Genomic DNA, 20947 nt, shown 5'->3' on the forward strand with positions numbered 1-20947 from the left:
TGATACTTATATGTGTCCACTGAGGCCCAAAGGTAAAAAGAAGAGCTTTTTATTCTGTCATATAAAGCATATAATCAGAAAGTGTTGGCAAAACCTGTTATGAATTATGAGCACTTTCAGTGAGTCATTTACAGAGTATCTTCAGTCACCAAATCCTGTGAAATTCAGTTTCATAATTGCATCACACTCCTTTGGTACCATTGTTGGAGTCAGAATTCACTTGGGAAAACACTAACTTAATTGCCAAACTTTATCTCTCCTTCCTTCAGTACACCTGCAAAGTGCTTATCATAGTGGGAATTATGCTTGTTCCAAGGAGAAGCTATCCTTGTGAATTAGCCAATTAGCCAGTGTTCCATATCTTATCTTTCATTCCCAAGCCTATGAATTTTTTCTTCTAAGTACCGACACTTATTTGTGAGCTTGCAAATTGAAATGTATGTATTCCTTTGCTTGACATCTCATCACTGCATAATATGACCTTCAGCTATGCTTTTGGGAAGTGATTATATATGTCTGAGTTAAAAAAAAATCTCTAGACTATATATATGTGAAGATGGATTTTTAAAAAAAATTTAAAAAAGAAACGTAATCATAGTGTTTCTTGGCATATGAAACAAGGTTTTCTTCAGAAATAAAAGAACATTGGAATGAGATTTTTACAAAGCAGCACATAATTGCCTGTCAATTATGGACAAAATCACCAGCAGTAAAACACTTTGTCCCTCCAAAGAGGAGGACTAATTGCCACATAGCAAGAATTCTGGCTGACCTACTGTAATTCAGTGTGTAGGTGAGGGTATCTAACCACCGGAGAAGTCACCTGAGAGTACCTTTAAAAGTACATTTGTTTGGTTTTGCTATGTTGCAGTCTTATTTTTGACTAGTGGATAGAGTGTATTTGAAGGAGATTTGCTGCAACCTTGAAATTTACTTTTTCCTTCTGTGTTTTTGATGTGAGCTAGCCGAGGAAGGGAGTCCTTAGTGTGGTTTCTCAGAGTTGACATGAGGAAGAAAAAATCTGTGTGAAACTTTGGACAATCCTTAAGAATGGCCATTTTTGAAAACAGATTGTTATACAGTTCCCAGAGTACCAAGAAAATTAAAGAATTTATGAGAAAACCAAGTTTCAAAATAATTTCAAAGCCTATTGCTATTTCTTGGATCCTGAGAGACCTTTAGGATATTGGTGTTGACATTTTGGGTTCAGTTTCCCTCCTCATTGTCCTCGGAGGCTGTCTATATGTAGCAGATGGACCAGATTGTGGCACAGCTGACCTGTTAATTTTCACCATTTCCATTATTAGAAACTTACATTGGTTGTGTGGCAATTTACATCAGCCACAAAGATGGGAAAAATTAATGGATTTTTAAATTGCTTTATAAGCTATTTATTTATGGCCCCCAAACAGACAAAATGTCAGTTCAGAATTTTATTTGTAGGGGATATAAATCAGCTTCAGCAATAATTTTAAAATACATTAATAATTCTTTTTATTAATCCTCCAAGTTCCTAAGCATAGTGAGAGAATCTCATAGGAACTCAGTAAATGTGAAATATGTTATAAGTAAAGAAATAGATCCTAGTTTATCTCTGTGTGTGAGAGAGTATAACTAGTCCCTTCTTGGTGTTTATCATTACTGTTTATTGTTGTTGCTGAATTCCACCTAATAGTCTTTTGGTTTCCTGAAATAGACAATTCCAGATTACTTCAAGAGTCACAGTGTTGACTTGCTTTTTTGTGTGTACAACATTGAACTTTGTGGTGACATGTAGTCTTTCCCGAGTTTGTAGTTGAAAATTTTTAAGCAGTCAGTGAAGGCGGAAAATTAAAGGAGAGAAAATCCAGAGCAAGCTGTTCAAAACTAATCAGTAGGAAATTATGTAAACTTAATTAACTAGGGCATCAAGGGAAGGGCTGTGGAGTGTAATGAAATATTTCAGAAATGAGGCAAAGCAGCCAAACTAAAACAGGGTTAGTTGAAGTGTTCCCAGAAGAAAGGGTGGGAGCATCCTCCCTGCACTACTTAACCTTGTGCCTTATTTTTGGCCATGAAACTCTGTGCCAGGATCCTGGGGGCAGGGGGGTTGCGGGGTAGGTATATAAGGAAAATCTGGAACTGAATGAACCAAAAGGAGAGTGGTGAGAAGAGAAAGTTCTGGCTTGCACTATTTATTGGATGTTTATATAGTAAAATGGAGACTGAAATATAGGCATTATGGTCCAATTGCAAACCTCTGACCTTCCATTAGCAATTGAACAAAATGATTAGTTGAGATTTAGAGGAAATGTGTACATTTCAGATCTCTGTTGAACAGATGGAGAAAGACTTGAAGGTCCTCCACCTAGGGCTCAGATTCAGTTCAATATGAAAAGTATTTATGGAATACCTGTTCTGTTAAAGGTGCTGTGCTAAGCTGGATGTGATGGTGCACATCTGTAATCCCAGCTACTCGAGAGATTGAGGTAGGAAAATAACTTGAACCCAAGAGAGCGAGACCAGCCTGGGCAACATAGCAAGACCCCTTCTCAAAGAAAAAAAAAGAGACAGAAAAAAGATGCTGTGCTAATGATGTGTGGAATAAATACTGAGTAAAGCATTCTAATTGCTCTTTAGGAGCTTATAGTCTATTATGGAGAATGAGACAAGTATACAAGTGGTACATATACTAGGCCATGGTATAAAATAGTACTGTGTCAGAAGATTTCTTTTTTTCTTTCTTTTTTCTTTCTTTTTTTTTTTACAAAAAAGAAAAAAAAACCCACTTTTAATTTCCACAAGGAAGAGCAATAGGAAAAATTAAATCATTTCCCACGTATTGTTTTCTTAAAACAGAGCCTGTATACAAGGACATATTCAGAACCAAATAAAAAAAGAAAAAAAAGAGAATTACACACAGCCATAGAATATAATCTAAAAAGCAAACATTTAATATTGCACTTTGTTTTGCTAACATTTTGGATTTTACTTTTCCTAATTGAAAAATCAGGAATCTATCTTGAATACTGTGAACCTCACATCTTGTGTTAGGAATTGACCAATATTTAGGAAAAAAAAAAAAAAAAAAGAATGCCTGTAAATGAGAGTGAAAAAAATCTTAAATGGGAAAAATAAAACTTTATTTGATAAAGCTTTATAAACTTAAAATTTTATCACATTTTGTGATCCCATGCCAATTATCACAATATTGGTCATTCTTGCTTCTTGTGTTATTTGTGACTATGTGGTCATAAGTATTCCAATGCTATGCATATCAACAATTGTTCCCTGGTCAGACATAAGAAGAGAAAAGAAAAGGGATTTTTCTGACAACCCCCTCCCCCCAAACGAAAATAAAACCACCAAATGCCCTTTATGCCAAATATTCCACTAGCTTCTTTTGAGGGGGACACTCACAAAATGATTTAACAACAGTAAAAAAATATTTCACCCCCATTTCCTTATTATCTAGTATTTGTTTGCTACGGGAGCCCAAACCCTTTTAACTGAATCACTTAAAATGCAATTCATTTTTACACTGGGCTTTTCTTCACCCTGTCAGCATTATTTCAAACATGAATTGTCTTCCATGTTTTCTTAAAGGCCACTTATGGAAAAGCCTACTTGTTTTGTATGAAGCTTTAAGACAGTATTTAACCAAGCACCAAGCCAGAGTTACTATTATTTTCAGTCACTTTATTAACTGTGGTATTAAATGGTGATAGATATACCCATTTCACACGTATGTTGCAACATGAGATGCTGATTTTCGTAAAAATATCACAGCTGAATTTCTTCTTAAAAAAAATTCAGTACACTAGAACCTCAGTATAGTTTTAAATGTTATCATGAATGCTGGTATATGTTATGATCCAACTGTAAATTACTTAAAAAAAAACAAACTGCAATTTACTGATGGGATTGCTCTTTCATCTCTCTATACTCAGAATGACTTTTTACACTTAGGAAATTGTTCTTTAGATAATGGGGGAGAAAAGTCATCCCAACAAACATTCTAGTGTTTTTAATTGTGAAGTTATACACTTTTGGAATAAACTTGGGTTTTTATACAGTGAACTTGACCAGGATAGCAAATGTATAAATTTAGCTCTAATCATAACCACATATATATATATATGTATACACACATACACACACACACACACACACACACACACACACACACACACACATATCCTCATTAAAATACTTTGCATCAGCAAAAATGATTTCCAACATAAGTGTTTTGGAGGTAATTAAGTAACTCTGTATAAAAATAAATGCACTTTTCCCTCCTTTCCCCAGTGACTGGAAAACTTCCACCAGTTTTAAAATAATAATAAAAATAATAATTTTTAAGAGCAACAGCCCTTAACTCTTTGCTGGTGCCTGCCATAATGCCTTTCTATACTGCATTCTTAGCTCTGCTAGTTTCTTCTTGTATGTAATGACTAAAAGGGGATGTGGGTGAGTTATGACTTCTGTGTATGTCCCATTTCCAAATTTCCCTCTCCAAAAAGCCAACCAACAACAAAACAAACAACAACAACAAAAACTCAACAGTGCAACAAAACAAATAGCATTCCAACAGTTTGGCAAGTGATGTGTTCACCTGAGATTAAGTGATTTAAGGCAGTCAGTAACAAAATGCTGCTTTACTGTTATAGTAGAAAGGCAACAAATTCTCAAAAGAAACCAAGAAGTTATACAATCTTGATAAGGTCTCTTATTAGCTTCCTCCTCTTATCTCCTTTTCCCCACATATCTGTTGCGTATCTACTACAGTAGGCTGCAAAACATACAACAAAAAGGATCGGCTTGAAGGCATTTGATGTTTGTAAATAAATCCACAATAGGATCCAAGCTGAAGAGGTGATACATGGTCAGCCTAATAGGACAATTCTGAACATGTGTATATGCAGGTAAAGTCCAGGCTATATTAAATTAAAAAAATGTCAGTGCGTTTTTTTTATGTTAAAGTTTTTTCAAAGCTTTCTTTTGTTCCTTGTTGTGTTGACCACAACAATTTTTAAAAGAGTATCAAGAGTCTGGCTGAAATGGAAAAAAAAAAAAATAGCTGTAGTGACATTGAACTGCACAATGTAAGCATTGAGCATGTGCGAATTTTCAAATCAAAAGAAGGAAATCATCCCTCTTATAACATAGTGTCTTGACACATATGACCATAGGCTAAGAAGACTGCTCTTAATATGTGCCAGTTTTAAAGAAGAAAAGCTTAGATCTTCAAGCATATTGGAGCAGTCCCAGATTGTTGCTGTAGGCTTCTAAAGCATGATCACTTGTTATTTCAAGTATTTGCCATTTTTCTGGGCCAAAGCAATTCCACTTCCTCTCCAAGATACTTCTCTGTCCTCAGCCAGAAGAGATACAGTTCGGAACCCACATCAACTTGATTCAACCAAGTATTCCTTCAACGAGAGGGGCAGGATGGTCTATCATCTGAAGATTGATCAGGACTTGGATCAATCTCTGAATAAAGAGGTGGAGGCAAGAACCAAAACTCCTGGATATATGCAAACAGTGGTCCTTGAAGTGCTCTCTCAGAGTCATCACAAGCACTCACCTGTGCAAGATTGTTCTGTCTTTGTTCCTCTGTTACCACTTCTGCATAACTGGATGGTGCTTCAGGTCTTTCAGGAAGGGATAAACCAAGCCAGTTCATATTCATGCTACACTGACTGCTTACACTTGAGGTTCTGCTACCAAATGGATGCAGAGGAATGGTACTGATGACAAGTGGCAAATTAAGAAACAAATCTATAGCTCCAGGAATATCCACATACACCATTAGTGAATATTCCACATGGATTATACTACAATCGAGGATAGAGGGTGAAACTGGTGGAATTTTCAGCAACTTGCCATTCCACATCTCTGTCTTTCCAGATGCTAAGGATTCCCCACGCAAGTTAGCCACAAGCTGTTTCACTTCCTTCATTTTCCCTTTGGCATAGAAGACCTGTGTTTGGTAAATGGCTGCCTTTGGCACCACCATTCGGGAAGAGCAGTTCTCAATCTCAGTAAATATCTGAATTGATTCACCTGGGGTATAGCCCTTCCTTTCAATTTTGGCACTTAAGGATATTGGGCCTGAAGTACAGAACCAGCAACGGAGAGTCTTTTCTTTTGTGCCTGTTTGGGGTGACAGTAATGAAGGAGTGTTGATATCTATATGCTCAAAGACTGTAAATTCCTTCTTTAATTTTACTGGTAGAAGCCAAGGCCTGTGCAATTCGGCTTTCACCCAATAGCACACACTGCCATGTAGGCCTTCGAATGAGGTAGTAAGTGGTGTCTGTGGAAGCTCAAAGCTGAATGCATATTCATGCTTTCCTGAATGAATAGTATTGAAGCCTTCTTCAGAATTATCATCATCTCTTTCGTGCCCAATTAGGATGTCTTTATGGTTGAAATATTCAACTTCTTCAGTGTAATTCTGTGTATAGGCAGTATTGGAGCCGGCGTTTCTAGATTCAGTCCAGCGTACTTTCACATGTCCTCTTGCATGAATTTTAAGAGATTTTACTGCACAAGGCCCTGGGTTCGATCCCCAGCACTGAAAAAAAAAAAAAAAAAAAAAAGAGATTTTACTCTGATTTCTCCAGTAACTTCTAAATTCACCCTTCCTGAGACAGTATCCCTACTAGAATACACAGGGACATTGCTGTCATTAAGACAGCCAAAGCTTATTGTCAAACTCTTCACCTTTCCCAGCACTATGATTATAACATAAAAAATATAATGTAAGACAAAAAAAAGTCAAGATTGCATATAAAATGTGATCTTCACTTAACACTGATCGATGTCTTTGCCATGCAAAAACCTTGCAGGCAGGATCAGTGATTCTTCACAAATAGTTCATTGAGATTTCTTAAAAAGTCAGGGTAGCAGAGAGGTTGCTGCTCCGTGATCCTGCTCGTCTCAGTAGTCTCCTTACAAAGACCAGAAGACTTCTAAATATCTGTCGCTAGTGCCATCTTTTCTCTTCAACCCCAAATAGTTAAGTACTTGTTGTACCTTTCCTGTAACCTCTTTATTGGGAGTGCTGAGGATTGAACCCAGGACCTCACACATCCTAGGCAATAACTCTGAGCTATACCCCCAGTTCTCCCATCAACTTTTGAGCAGAGAAAGAAATGTAAACTTTCAGTTTCTGACTCCTTCAAAGATAGAGGTAGAAATTTAGGTATGCCCTGAACAAGCTGTGCAGGCATGCACGCGCATACACATGCACACACACACACACACACATACATACATACACACACACACAGTGTTTCTTGAAAGCTATCATTTATTTGGGTTGCAAATGCAGAATTTAGTTATTTTAGGAATATATGGGAAATAGTATTTATTACATATACAAAACATTTCTATATAAGACCTTCATGAAGAGGAGAAACTCTTTAAAACCGAATTGTCAAATTTTGGAAGATAAGATATATGCAAATTCTTCATTTGAAAATTTAGAAATTCAGACAAAATATTCTAAATAAGAGTGATATGAAATTTTATTTTTGTTATTTCTTTACTTGTGACCTCAGTGACATGCTTTAAAAGTTTTAAAATTTCAGTAAAATAAATATAACATTAATTTTAGAATTTTAGCTATCTTTAGGTGTATACATGAAGTATGTTTGCATTGTTATAGTAACATTATTACCATCTATTCCTAGAAGTTTTCATTCTCACTGAAACTGTATCCATTAAATAATAACTCTCCTTTTTTTCTTCTGTGGTGCTGAAATTGAACTCAGGGACTCATGCATGCCAAGCAAGCACTTAATTAACCACAGAGCCATACCCCTAGCCCGCTCCATGTTATTTTCTGTTTCTGAATTTAACCACCTTAGCTTCCTCTTAAGTAATATCAGACAATATTTGTCTATTTGTGTCTTACTTTACCTAGCATAATATTGTCAAGGGTCAACCATGTGTTAGAATTTCCTTCCTTTTTAAGACTGAACAATATTCCATTTCCTTTTTTTTTAAGGCCATATATTATATATATGGACCATGTTTTTTTCCCCTTAATCCTTTCATCCATCAGTGAATATCTGAATTGTTTCCACAATTTGACTATTGTGAATAATGATGCTGTGAACATGGGTATACCTGTGTCTGTTCAAGTCTCTACTTTCAGTTCTTTTGGGAATATATTCAGAAGTAAAATTTCTAAATCATGTTAATTCTATTTCATTTTTTTGTTTGTTTGTTTTGTGGTTGAGAATTGAACCCAGGTGTGCTTTACCACTGAGCTACATCTCTAGCCCTTTTTATTTTATTTTGAGACAGGATCTTGCCAAGTTGTTGAGACTATTCTTGAGCAGGGAATCCTCCTTCTTAGCCTTTCCAGTCATTGGGATTACAGGCATATGCTACCATGTCTGACTGTGTTTAATATTTTGAGGAGCTGTCATACCATTTTCTACAGTGGCTGCATCGTTCCCATCAGCAATTCACAAAGGTCCCAGTTTCTCCACATCCTTGCCAACATTTGTTATACATATATTTCATAATAGTCATTCAAGTGGGTGTGGAGTGGTCTCTAATTGTAGTTTTAATTTGTATTTCCCCATTGACTAGTGATTTTGGATATCTTTTAATATACCTATTATATTAGCCATCTGTTTATCTTTGGAGAAATGTCTGTTTAAGTCTTTTGCCCGTTTTTTAATTGGGTCATTTGTTGTTGAGTTGTAGAAGTTCTTTATATATTTTGGACATTAACTAATTATTGGATATGTGATTTGCAAATATTTTCTTCCTTTCCATGGGTTGCCTTTCATTCTGTTGATAATGTCCTTTGATACACAGCAGTTGTTAGTTTGGATGAAGTTCAATTTATCAATTTTTTGCTTTTGTTCTCTGTGCTTTTAGGGTCATTTCCAAGATATCATTGCCCAGTTGAGTGACACAAAGCTTTTTCAATTAAGTTTTCTTCTAAACATTTTGTAGTTTTAGCTCTTAGGTTTAGCTCTTTGATCCATTTGGACTTAATTTTTGTATATAGTGTAACAAAAGCATCCAAATTCATTCATTTGCACATGGATATCCCAACACTGTTGAGAAGACTGCCTTTTTACCCATTAAATGGTCTTGGCACCTTTGTTGAAAATCATATGACCAAAAATGTGAAGATGAAGCTCACTATTATATTCCACAGGTCTAGATGGCTTTATACCAGTTCCACACTGTTATGATTACTGTAGCTTTGTAATAAGTTTTGAAGTCAGGAAGTGTTTAACCCCAACTTTGTTGTTTTTCAAGGTTGTTTTGGTTATTTGAGGTTCCTTGAGATGCTATGTGAATTTTATGACAGCAACATACTTTTGCTGTGGTCTTTAAAATACATTATAAGCAGTCTTCTATGACATTTTAATAGAAAAAAACTCCTTTTGAGATAATTCTCTCTAGCTCATCTGAGTTTGGGGTAAAAAGCAGAGTCTGATAATTTAAGCCAGTATAGGGCTACATGGTATTCTTTAAATCCATATGAAATAAAATATGGGATTTATAAAAGATAATACTCTAGGGAAAAATAAAAAACACATTTTTAAAAAAGCCAGTTTACATGCCTTATGACTTTTAAAAATTTTTATTGGGGAATATCCATTTACCCTGAGAATTTAAATTAATCCTCCATCCTACCCCCATACTTTAAATCATCTTAAGTTTTGCTTTACAAATGGATAAACTTGGGATGGTAGGGAAGGGTTATACCATCACTATGTAGATGTAATTTGCAAGCTATGAAAAACAACTCAAATCCTCAGGGACCTTTTATTGTTTAAGGATGTGCAAATCATGATAGCTTTGAGCAACTTCATGAAAGTTATTTCCATGAAGCAGCAAGTTGCTTTCCCTAGCAGATATTTAATAATTAAAAAAAATTTTTAGTTGTAGGTGGACACAACACCTTTATTTAATTAATTAATTAATTTACTTTTTATGTTGTGCTGAGGATTGAACCTAGTGCCTCACATGTACTAGGTGAGCAGTCTACCACTGAGCCACAACTCCAGTCCATTAATAATTATTTTAAATGAAATCTTAAATATAAAAAAAATGTGTTCTTTTCCTATCTGATAACAAGCAGTATTGAAAGGAATTTTTTTTTTTTTTTGTGGTGCTGGGGATTTGAACCCAGGGCCTTGTGCTTGTGAGGCAAGTACTCTACCAACTGAGCTATATCCCCAGCCCCTGAAAGGAATTTTTTTGACTTAGTAACTTAATACATTCCTTCACTTACTTTTCTCCCTTATCTATTCAAAGGAAATATGTTTTCCAAATTTGGTAGTGATGGTCACTTTTTAATATGATTCCTTTTGATCATTTTGGTTAAAAGGTGAGAAGTTAATTGTGTTTTTATGTATATTTTGTTCTTTTAGTTATACATAACATTAGTATTGATTCTGATATAGTTTTCCAGTAGATAGAGTAAAAGCCTGACCTACCATATATCTTACTATTAGATAATTGAATCTTTGTAGAGTTTGCTGTAGATGTTTAGATCTTGCCAGCTTTCTCTCAAAGTTAGTCATCAATATGCTATGGAATATTTGCTCATAAAAGGGAGCAGCCATATCCTTTTCACCCAATTAGTTCAGTGAGTTCCAAGTGTATGGATGTATAGCTGCTATCTAGTTGATATATTTAAGACAGGTTGTTATCTATGAAGCCAAGTTGGGTCATTTGAATTTTTCATTTAAAGTAGTGATCATTGCAAAATAGTTGATGGTCTCCCCACTTGGCTTACCCAGTTTAACATAAAATCAGTAGAAAAAAGCAAAATTAATTAGAAATTGTTTACCATGCTATGCAGCCATGAAACCATCACAAGAAACATAGAATGCTTTGTGTTTTAATGAAAGGACATAAGTTTAAATACTTTACATGAATGTATTTTAAAGGAATATTTTTAGAAACACTCATTGAGATATCAATATGTAGACTTTTTAAAGACATGAATACCTCCTTGAGAATATATGTGATAGTCCTTAATAGATATATTTTAAGTGTGTGAGAATGGTTGGTTCATCAATGTGAAAATGTGTTCTTTTCCAAGAGTCAGAGGTCTTAGAGACAGTCTGAGCACTGAGCTGTTACTGCATGAAGCCAAACTTTTATTTTAGCAAAACTCAAGTACACTAAGGTTTGTGTTGCTGAAGTTCGCTTTTTCATCATTGCCATCAGGTACCATTTATTTAGCATCAAGTAGCATGTGAGACTGGAAGAGAACTATGTGCATAAACACTTTAAAAATCTAGAGATTTCTGGATTGTTATTCTGAGTTACTTGATGAATTTAGACAGTAAGTATCTATCTTGTCAAGGGCTTATGGAAAGAGCAGGCTGCCAAAATTGTATCCTTAAGTGGAGTCATAAAGGATTCTTTGTTCTTTTAGCACAGAGTAATTCCAAACTCTTTATTTGCTACTTTTCTCTTTCCAGATGAGACTCCTGGATGTGATAGTGGTTCTTAGAAAACTTGGTTCCAGGAAAATAACTTAGAAAAATGTGGTAGCTTAGTGGTTAAGAGTAGTCAAGAGCACAAACTTCAAAATTAGATCTGTATTCAAGTCCCAACCTTGCACTAGTGCAGTTTGAAAATGTGGATAATCAGAGTACCTCGTCTCATAAGAATATGGTGAATATTGAATAAGATAATTTTTGAATAGGGCTCATTTGTTCAATCTGGCACAATATGAGTACTCATTAAATATGGAGATTATTACTATTACCAATGGTTTCTTTTGTATATAAGAGTGATATGTATTCTAATAGAAAAATTAAGAAATAACCAAAATAAAAAAATTTTTTTCGAGGCATTAGGGAGTGAAGCTGGGGCCTTGAGCTGTATCCTGAATCCAAGAAGAAAAATTTAATTACCCATATTCCACCATTTCAGATAGTCATTAACATTATTGGTATATTACTTTGTAGTCTTTTTCATTTGTATATATATTTGAGTATGTACACATAAATTTGTCTTATATACATTAACTGCTTAGTAAAGATTTGTGGTAGAGTAGACTCTGTGTTCTTTTTAAAAATTGGCTGCAGCTGGGCATAGTGGCATATGCCTGTAATCCCAGGGGTTTGGTGGCTGAGGCAGGAGGATTACAAGTTCAAGACCAGCCGTAGCAACTTAGCAAGGCCCTAAGCAACTTAGCAAGACCCTGTCTCAAAATAAAAAATAAAAAAGTGTTGGGGATATGACGCAGTAGTTAAGTGCCCCTGGGTTCAATCCCTGGTTTAAGTAAAAAAAAAAAAAAAAAAAAAAAAGACTGCATAGCATTCTTTCATGGGCCTGCCACAAATTATTTAACCAGAACCTTTTGTTGGACAATTAGGTATTATTAAAAAACATTTACTCTATTGTGAATACTTTTGAGATGCACAGTTATATTTATAAATTTTGAGTATGTATTTTATTATGTCTTTAAAAGAAATGCCAATAAGTAGAATTACTGAGTCAGAGGTTATTAGCATTGTAAAGATTTCATATATGCCCAATATATGAAAATATATATGCCCCCAAATGCCTAATATAAGAAAGTTCTGAATATTGTATTACCTTTCTAAACTTTAACAATTTTATACATCAAAAAGGTATACTTTCTTTCTGAAACCTCTTCTAGTTTCAATTCCTATTTTTGTCCTTTAGTGCATTGAACATTTCTCCTATGTATTTAAAAATATTTTAAAGAAATGACCATCTCTTTGTAATGATTTTTCCCTCCAAACAAAACCTCAAGCCACTCTAGTAATATTTGTTATTTCAAAGTAGTATACTATGAGAATTTCATGAAAATAAAAGGGAAAATAACAGCTTTATGTTTAGGTGGAGGGTAGTTTCTCTGATGTACATGACCTTCAAGCCATGGCAGGGAATGAGAGTTTACCCCTAAATTGTGTTCTGTTATCCATTGACATAATGGGCCATAACCAGTCATCCTTGTCTTTCAGGCCTCCCTAGGAAAAATGTTGCAAGAGAGTGAGCAAAAGAAGTGTTTTCTGGGGAATGTATCAGGGCAAGAGTGTTGTGATTTCAGACATCACAATATTTCCCTGCTGCTGCCATCTATATCCAAGGGCAAATCCAAGCAGATGAATATGGCATTTCTAAGAGAACATGTGATGACTGAACTGAGATTCATGGTGTCAACTGTAGATCACTCACTCTGGGATACCCATTTCTGGACCTCTCAGGCTGAGAGATAACTGAAAGAGGGATCATTTTAAGCCCAGAGACCAGGAAACATCTGTATTTGTTCATAGAGTTTTTCATTTGTTTGAGTGTTCCCCTCTGCCTGTCAGGACTTGTGCTTTCACAAGTTTCTGCTCTCACATCAGGGGGAGTGAATAATTGAATTTGGATAGTTTTTTTGCTTTGTTTTGGAGTTACACCATTCCTTCCTATATGAAACTTCTCTAGGAGAAATGGGTCCAATAGAGGACAAGCATGGGAGGCAACCCAGGATGCTTCCATGGATACATACACACATTTGTTGTCTTTGATATGCTGGAACCTAAGTGTGTTAGTCAGCTTTTCAATACCGTGACAAAATAGCTTAGAAAAACAACTTAGAGGAAAGATTACTTTTGTCTGATGGTTTCAGAGGTTTCAGTCCATGGTTGACTGACTCCATTCTTTCTGGGCCTGTGGTGAGGCAGGAACATCATGGTTGGAAGGGCGTGGCAAAAGAAAGCTGCTCATCTCATGGCAGCCAGAATATATCCTTCCAGGGCACACCCCCAGTGACCTACTTCCTCCATCACTGCCCCACCTCTGAGTTTCCACCACCTCCCAATAATGCCATCAAGCTATGAATCCATCAATGGAGTAATCCACTGATGGCAGTAGAGCCCTTGTGATCCATTTACTTTCCTGAAGGTCCTACCTCTGAACAGTGCTACATTAGGGACCAGGCCTTCAACACATGATCCTTTGGGATATGTTCCAGATCCAAATGATGACACTAAGTAAAAGGAACATACTGTCTAAAATAAGGGTATGGTGTTCTACAGTTACCCCATCATCTGAGCATTTGCAGTGGGGTATGTTTTATTATAAATATAAAAAAGGTTGAGACAGGATTTAATTAAAGTGAGAAAGTAAACACACTTTTTTAAAAATGATAGAAGCTTAAGAATCATATTCTCCTTTAATATATTTAATTAACTATGACCACTCAAGGGTTAAGCAACATCTTGGTGGAAACAGCTTGTTTATTTTCCATTAAAATTGGCACCACTGTAGAGTTTGCAGTTGAGGTCGACTTGTTTAAGACTTCATTTCCCATCCAGTACTTAAAAATAACTAGTCTCCGAGCCATGAGAAGATGGGTCTATTTGTGATGGCTCTGTTTTAAACCAGCGTGTCTAGAAACCCTCCAGGGTCTGTATGATTTTTTTTTTTAAAGCCATCTACTATGTAAAAGGAAGAAACAAATATCTATTCTATACTATGCAGAGCCAAAGACTTCTTTTCTCTCAGGAGTAACTTGTATGAAGATCTGGCCCAGGCAGAGAAAGGCTCTGTGATGGCTGTCACCCTTGTTCCCAGCCCTGGCTTCAACCTTCACTCAGAGGGACCCAGCACTCTCTTTCCTTGGTGCTTAGGATGTAAGTACTGTAGCTCTGAAATGTAGACCAAGGAAAAGCGTGACCGTGGCACAATAGCCACGTCATTAGGACAAGCAGGCGGGAGTATGAAATGCAGGCAGAAGATATTGTGTTTGCCCTTTCTGAAGAAGCTTTAAATTTTTCTTAGGTTGACCAGCTTCTCCACTAACAAATAAGTAGACCTTCCATACTGCAGCTAGAAAGTACCAAAGAGGTCATCCCCTGGATTGGACTGTGGCTGTGGACTTCTCAATGGCATTCTGTGATCCTGAGACCTTATGGAGAACCTGGCACAGATAAATACACAGTAAATTTTAGCTGGAAGAATAATTTGGTGATCTAGCTCTATGATTTTCATTTTTTCCCCTGCCAAAAATCTTTTTAGTTATTTGTTTCCCACTTAGTCTCCATGTTTTGAAAGATTTACTATTCTGCTTTGATTAAGTAACAATTCATTTGTTTCCTGTTTTTATTGATCAGAGCCAACCAGGACTTCTAAACAACATGGGAAAATCTTGATTGGTTAGTACCATAATTCCAACTCAGAAAAAAAAATCTGACCTTTAGGTTGTGTAGCAAATAATCTCTTTGAAATAAATTCTAGGAATGGATGGAATTTGAGAGCATCATGTTAAACAAAATAAGCAAGATTCAAGCATGGCAATAGATGGCTAATAAAATTTTATTATTAAAAAATAAAATAAAAATCACAAGTCCTTATCCATTTAGCAGTAAATCTTCAAATCAATATGTGAATTCCTTTACTACATAATTCATGGACAATAATTATATTCAAATACCTATCACTATAGTAATATTACTGATAAACTTTGAGATGTTTTGGCAGAATATTATTTTTGTTTTTGTACACATTTTTTGTATGCAGAGTTTCTAGAAGGATCAATAAGTGGAATTCTAACCTCTGGGTCAGGCAAACATTAAGAATTCATTCAATGGGGAGAGGAATCCTCAGATTTACCTAAAACAAAAACTCTATTTTTTAATTTTAAATTTTTTATTAAGGTATAATTTATGGATAAATTGAAAACATGGGGAGTTTTTGCTAGCAAAAATTTGGACACTTGTATCTGTGAAGGAGACGGTATCTACTATCTAGAATCATAATCCAGTTAGAGGAATGAACTTTCAACCTGAACACAGTCCTCGAATGGACATTAATATGACATAAAAGAGTACTGCATAGTAATTCTGATGTCCTACAAAAGCAAAAACACCCAGAGCTATTTTTTAAAATATGTAAATGTCTATAACAGCAAATTTCCAGGGTTAGCAATCTTTAGTTTTTTCACCTTGAGAGGGAAAGGTGGCATAGTTGTGTTTTTAAATCTCTTAATTAACAAAGGAGAATCATTTGGTCACTATTATGATAAGCAGCAAGATGGTGCAAGAATTTGCAGGGTTGTGTGGAGTAGGATGTTTGTGTCAGGCAGTCCCAACACACTGAGAGGCATACCCTGCTCTGTTTTTGCTGATATATATCACACTTAGAACTGTTAGGTTTTAGAATTTTTAAAAGAACAGTGATGGTATCAGCAGGTCCAAAACATCTATTCTGTTTGTACAATTAGATCTCTTAATAAAATCTTAAAAATTAAAAAAACTCAGCATTAATTTAATGGTAAGGATGCAGTTTTTGCATTAAATCATCTTGTATATCTAGTGGAATACTAAAGATTTAAAAAATGTTTTCATAATTCTTAATGCAGTCAATTAACCTTGGTTAATACAATGAGTAATATAAGATTCAAATGTAGCTTCATAATATGAAATGATGGAGCATAGCTAAATGATGACACTAAGCGTTAGAAAAAATATAAAATCCTGAACTGAGGTTCCAAAAATCAACTCCGGATATATAAGATAGAGAAGATCACATTTTATGGGAAAAGATCCGGAGGTTTTAGTTAACTATAAGCTCACCATAAAGAAAGGTGCTAAAACATTAGCCCCAAATGTTTATATTAAATTGTATTAAATAGGGAAGGAAGAGATTTGTAATACATTCGACTGCTGATGCCAAAACATGAGTTTTGCGTTCTATCCTAGGCATCAAATTTTAAGAAGAGTGTTAACCAACACCCTTCAGAGGAAGGCAGCAAGGAGATTAGGGGACTGAAAACAGTCATGGAAGGATGAATAAGAACAACTAGGCAAAGACATGAGTAAAATCATAGTTCTTACCTTTGGGGGAAAACTCAGATTATTTGACGTGAAACCATAACTTTTAAGATAAAGAAACAGGCTCAGGGAAATATGTCCTGGGTTACATGATGAGAAGGAAGCAGACTGAAGATTAGTTTCCAAAGGTACTAGATGATAAGGAAAGGTGTCACTTAAGTGACATACTGTGTGGGAGAGGGGCCTGATATTTTTCAAAGCTTGAAAAGGCAGAATCAAGACTAATGTTTGAAAATTAAAGAAAAGGATTGGGACAATCATAGAAGGAACAACTTTCTAGCTATTGTAACTGCCTGACATTGGAATTGGTTGCTCTGAAAAGTAGTGAGGTAGTCTGGGGTTGTCGCTTAGCGGTAGAGCCCTTGCTTTATATGTGGGAGGCACTGGTTCAATTCTTAGAACCACATAAAAATAAATGAATAAAATGAAGGTCCATCAATAACTAAAAAAAAAGAAAGAAAGAAAGAAAGAAAGAAAGAAAGGATGAAAAGAAAGAAAAGTAGTGAGCTACCTATCATTAGGTATGTCAAAGTAAAGGTTGGGTAGGATATTGGGAATATTGTTGAGGTGATTCCTTCCATTCAGATAAGGCTCAACTACATGAGTTAATTATTATAGCCTATTTTGATTACTAATACAAGTTGAGCATCTGTAATCTGAAGACCTAAAATCTGAAACTTTTTAGGTGCTGACATGTTGTTCAAAAAAGATTTTGGAGCTTTTTGGATTTCAGATTTCTGGATTAAGAATGTCCAACTGGTAAAGTCTATACACATACTCCAAAATCTAAAACACTCTGAAATCTGAAACCACAAGCATTTCAGATAAGAGATGCTCTACTTATGATCGCTAACTTTTATTGGTTTTTTACTGAAGCACTGTTAGGGTATTTGTATGTGTGATCTCTTTGAATCTTACAATACACAAGGAACCCCAGGCTCACAGAGCCACTTGTCTGGCCTGTGGTCATACGGTAGTAGTTGGTGGGGTAGGATTCACATTCAGGTGAGTCTGCCTTTGGAACCAGTTTTGCTAACTTCTTTGGTGTAGCTGGCCCTTCATTACATTTTTTTTTTACTTAAATAAATATTAGTTTCATCCCTTTTTAATGATAGTGTTCTTAAACAGAATGAGTCTCTCAGTGAGAAGGCCCAACCTGCATCAGTAGGGTCTGGATTTTGATGGGTTTCAGATCTCATGAATGTGGTCTTTAAGGCATATATATATACCGTCACAGTCTTTGGGAATAAATCCTCTGGAAATGGTTAGCTATTTGCAGTTCCTGAGCCATTTCAATAAGGTAGAAGTTATTTTAAATTACCACTTATTATTAAGAGACTTTGTGTTCCAGAATTTCCTTACTCTACATATATTTTTAAAAACTCAGTAGTTATTATAACCCACACATCAGTTTTTAATTTGACTTGTCTCCCACTCAACCTGATCTATTTTTTAAAAATAAATTACTCTTTTTGATTTTGAGATAATTGTAGATTCATTTGCAGTTGTAAGTAATCTCATAGAGTTCCTATATACCTTTTACCTAGTTTCCCTCTGTAGTAACATCTTGCAAAACTATAGTACATATCACAACCAAAGATATGGCCATTGATACAGTCAAGAAATAGCACATTGCTACCACCACACCTCCTCCTGCCTTCTCACGGTCACCTTCCTCTCTCTCACCTTTCCATTCCTGACAGCTGGCAACCACTAGTCTATTATCCACTTCTATAATTTTGTCATTTTAACAATGTCGTATAAATGAATCATACCATATATAACCTTTTGTTTTTACTTAGCAAAGTTCTCAAAGATTCATCTTGGTATTAGTGGTTTCTTTTGATTGCTGAGCAGTATTCTATGAAACATTTTGTTTAACCATGACCTGTTCAAGGATGTCTGTGCTTTCAGTATGAATAAAACTGTTGTCTGTGTGAAAGTTTTTTGTGAACGCAGGTTTTCATCTCTCTGGGCAATATGTCCAGGAGTGCAGTTGCTAGGTTATATATGGTAGTTCCATGATTAGTTTACAAGAAACTGCAAATGATTTCCCAGCGTGTATGTACCATTTTACATGCCCACCAGCCATATGTGAGTAACCTAGTTTCTTCATACCCTTGCCAGCTTTTGGTATTGTCACTTTTTTATCTTAGTCATCCTGATAGGTATGTGATATCTCTTGGCTTTAATTTGCTTTTCCCTGATGGCTAATGATATTGAATATCCTTTCATGTGCTTATCTACCACCTGGATATCCTCTTTGGTGACATGTCTGTTCATGTCTTTTGCCTGTTTTATAATTGGATTGTTTCTGTTTTTATTGTTGGGCTTTGAAAGAGCCTGGGCTTTTATAGATACCATCTCAGCAGCGTGCTGGTCATTCCTTTGCCTCGGTGCCATTCTTGCCTTCCTGGTGCCCTGCTCATATAACCCCCACAGCCTGACTTATGTGACTTATTATAGCTTGGAAAAGTCATCATTCCATTCTGAATAGTTGTAAACAAAACAGAGGTTGTCTAAACTACTGCTGCCTAGCAGTCCTTTTTTTTTTTTTTTAATAGGATTCACAACCCATAAAATTCATGTGTTGAAAGTAGAGTATACAAATCAGTGGGTTTTAATATATTTACTAAGTTGTATAATCATCATCAATATGAAATTCCATCCCTCCAAAATAGAAATTTTATACCTGTTAGCAGTCACTCCTTACTCTCCCATTTCTCCCAATACCCCAGTCCTGGAAATCACTAATCTACTTTCTGTCTTTACAGACTTACCTATTCAGGACATTTTATATAAATGTTATCATGTAATATATTACCCTTTATGTTGGCTTCTTTCACTTAGCATAATGGTTGTTCCTCCCTCCTTCCCTCCCTTCCTCCTTTAATCAGGATCTTGTTATATTGTCCAGGCTAGCCTTGAACTCCTGATCTCAGGTGATCCCTCCACCTTAGCCTCCTGAGTAGCTAGGACTACAGGTGTTACCACTGTGCCAGTTAGCATGTTTTAAAGATTCTCTTTATTGTAGTATGTATTGGTACATTTTTTCATTTTTATGGTCAAATAATATTCTGTCGTTGGATAACCTACATTGTGTTTACCCATTCATTAGTTAAGTTGTTACCACTTTTTTCTACTGTAAATAATGTTGATATGAACATTTGTATAAGTTTTTATGGAGATACATATTTTCATCTCTCTCAGGTATATACCAGGAATGAAGTTAATTGCTGGGTTATATGGTGACTTTTTATTTGTTTGGAGAACTTGAAAACTGTTTTCCCAAATAACTGTTTGTTTTACCTTCCCACCAGCAGTGTATGAGAGTTCCAGTTTTTCCACTACCTCATTGGTACTTTGTTAATTTTTTATTATGGCCACTTGTGTTTTTGATTATGACCATCCTGGCGAAAGTGGTTTTAATGATGTTGAGTATTGTTTCATGTGTTCACTGTCCATTTTATTTTTTAGGAAAAATATCTAATTGATATCTTTTGTCTGTCTTTTAATTGAGTATTTGTCTTTTCATTGTTGAGTCATAAGAGTTCTTTATATATAGTGGATGCTAGACCTTTATCAGGTATGTGATTTGTAAATATTTTTTTTTCCATTCTGTGAGTTGTATTTTTACTTTCTTGGTGGAATCTGCTATGGTCTGAATGTTGGCATTCCCCAAAATTATTGTCTTAGAAACAATGCCAAATAAAGAGATGGAGCCTTTGGAATGTGATTATATCTTGAAGACTCCACCATTATGGGTGGGATCAGTGCCTTATAACCCAGGCCTAAGGGAGCTTGATAAAAGTGAGACTGCAGCAACAAGCCCTGTCTGTGAGGAACAGGACCTCACTAGATGCTGAATCCACTGGTGCCTCAACCTTGGACTTCTGGGCCTCAGAACTGTGAACAACACACTTATGCTATTTGTAAATTACCCATCCTGTGGTATTTTGTTACAGCAGCCTGAGTAGACTAAGACAATATCCTTAAAGAGCAAATGTTTTTAATTTTTAATGAGTCCATTTAAATTTTTCCAAGTGCTTCCCTTCACAAGTACCTAGTTCCTCCCTAGTCCCATATCCTAGGAAAATGAAGTTGCCTTGTATTTT

At 35.5% G+C, this 20947-nt stretch overlaps 2 protein-coding genes across 8 annotated transcripts in view; one reads left to right on the forward strand and one right to left on the reverse strand.

Moving 5' to 3' along the window:
* The window catches only part of Frmd5 (FERM domain containing 5), a 300312-nt gene that overhangs the window by 100833 nt on the left and 178532 nt on the right, over nt 1-20947 (forward strand). The window lies entirely within an intron of this gene.
* On the reverse strand, nt 5339-7823 carry LOC124973637 (arrestin domain-containing protein 3-like). The gene is made up of 3 exons (XM_047537458.1): nt 7808-7823; nt 6596-6719; nt 5339-6530 (listed from the first exon to the last, which is right to left on the reverse strand). The coding sequence occupies exons 1-3, from the start codon at nt 7821-7823 to the stop codon at nt 5414-5416; spliced, it is 1257 nt and encodes a 418-aa protein (XP_047393414.1). The 3' UTR covers nt 5339-5413.

This window comes from Sciurus carolinensis, chromosome 2, assembly GCF_902686445.1.
Source record: "Sciurus carolinensis chromosome 2, mSciCar1.2, whole genome shotgun sequence".
NCBI classification, from domain to species: Eukaryota; Metazoa; Chordata; class Mammalia; order Rodentia; family Sciuridae; genus Sciurus; species Sciurus carolinensis.

Coding starts and splice junctions, on each gene's coding strand:
- LOC124973637 (XM_047537458.1), bottom strand. Junction 6,531..6,595: donor GAAGTTACTGGAGAAATCAG/AGTAAAATCTCT, acceptor AGGGCCTTGTGC/AGTAAAATCTCTTAAAATTC.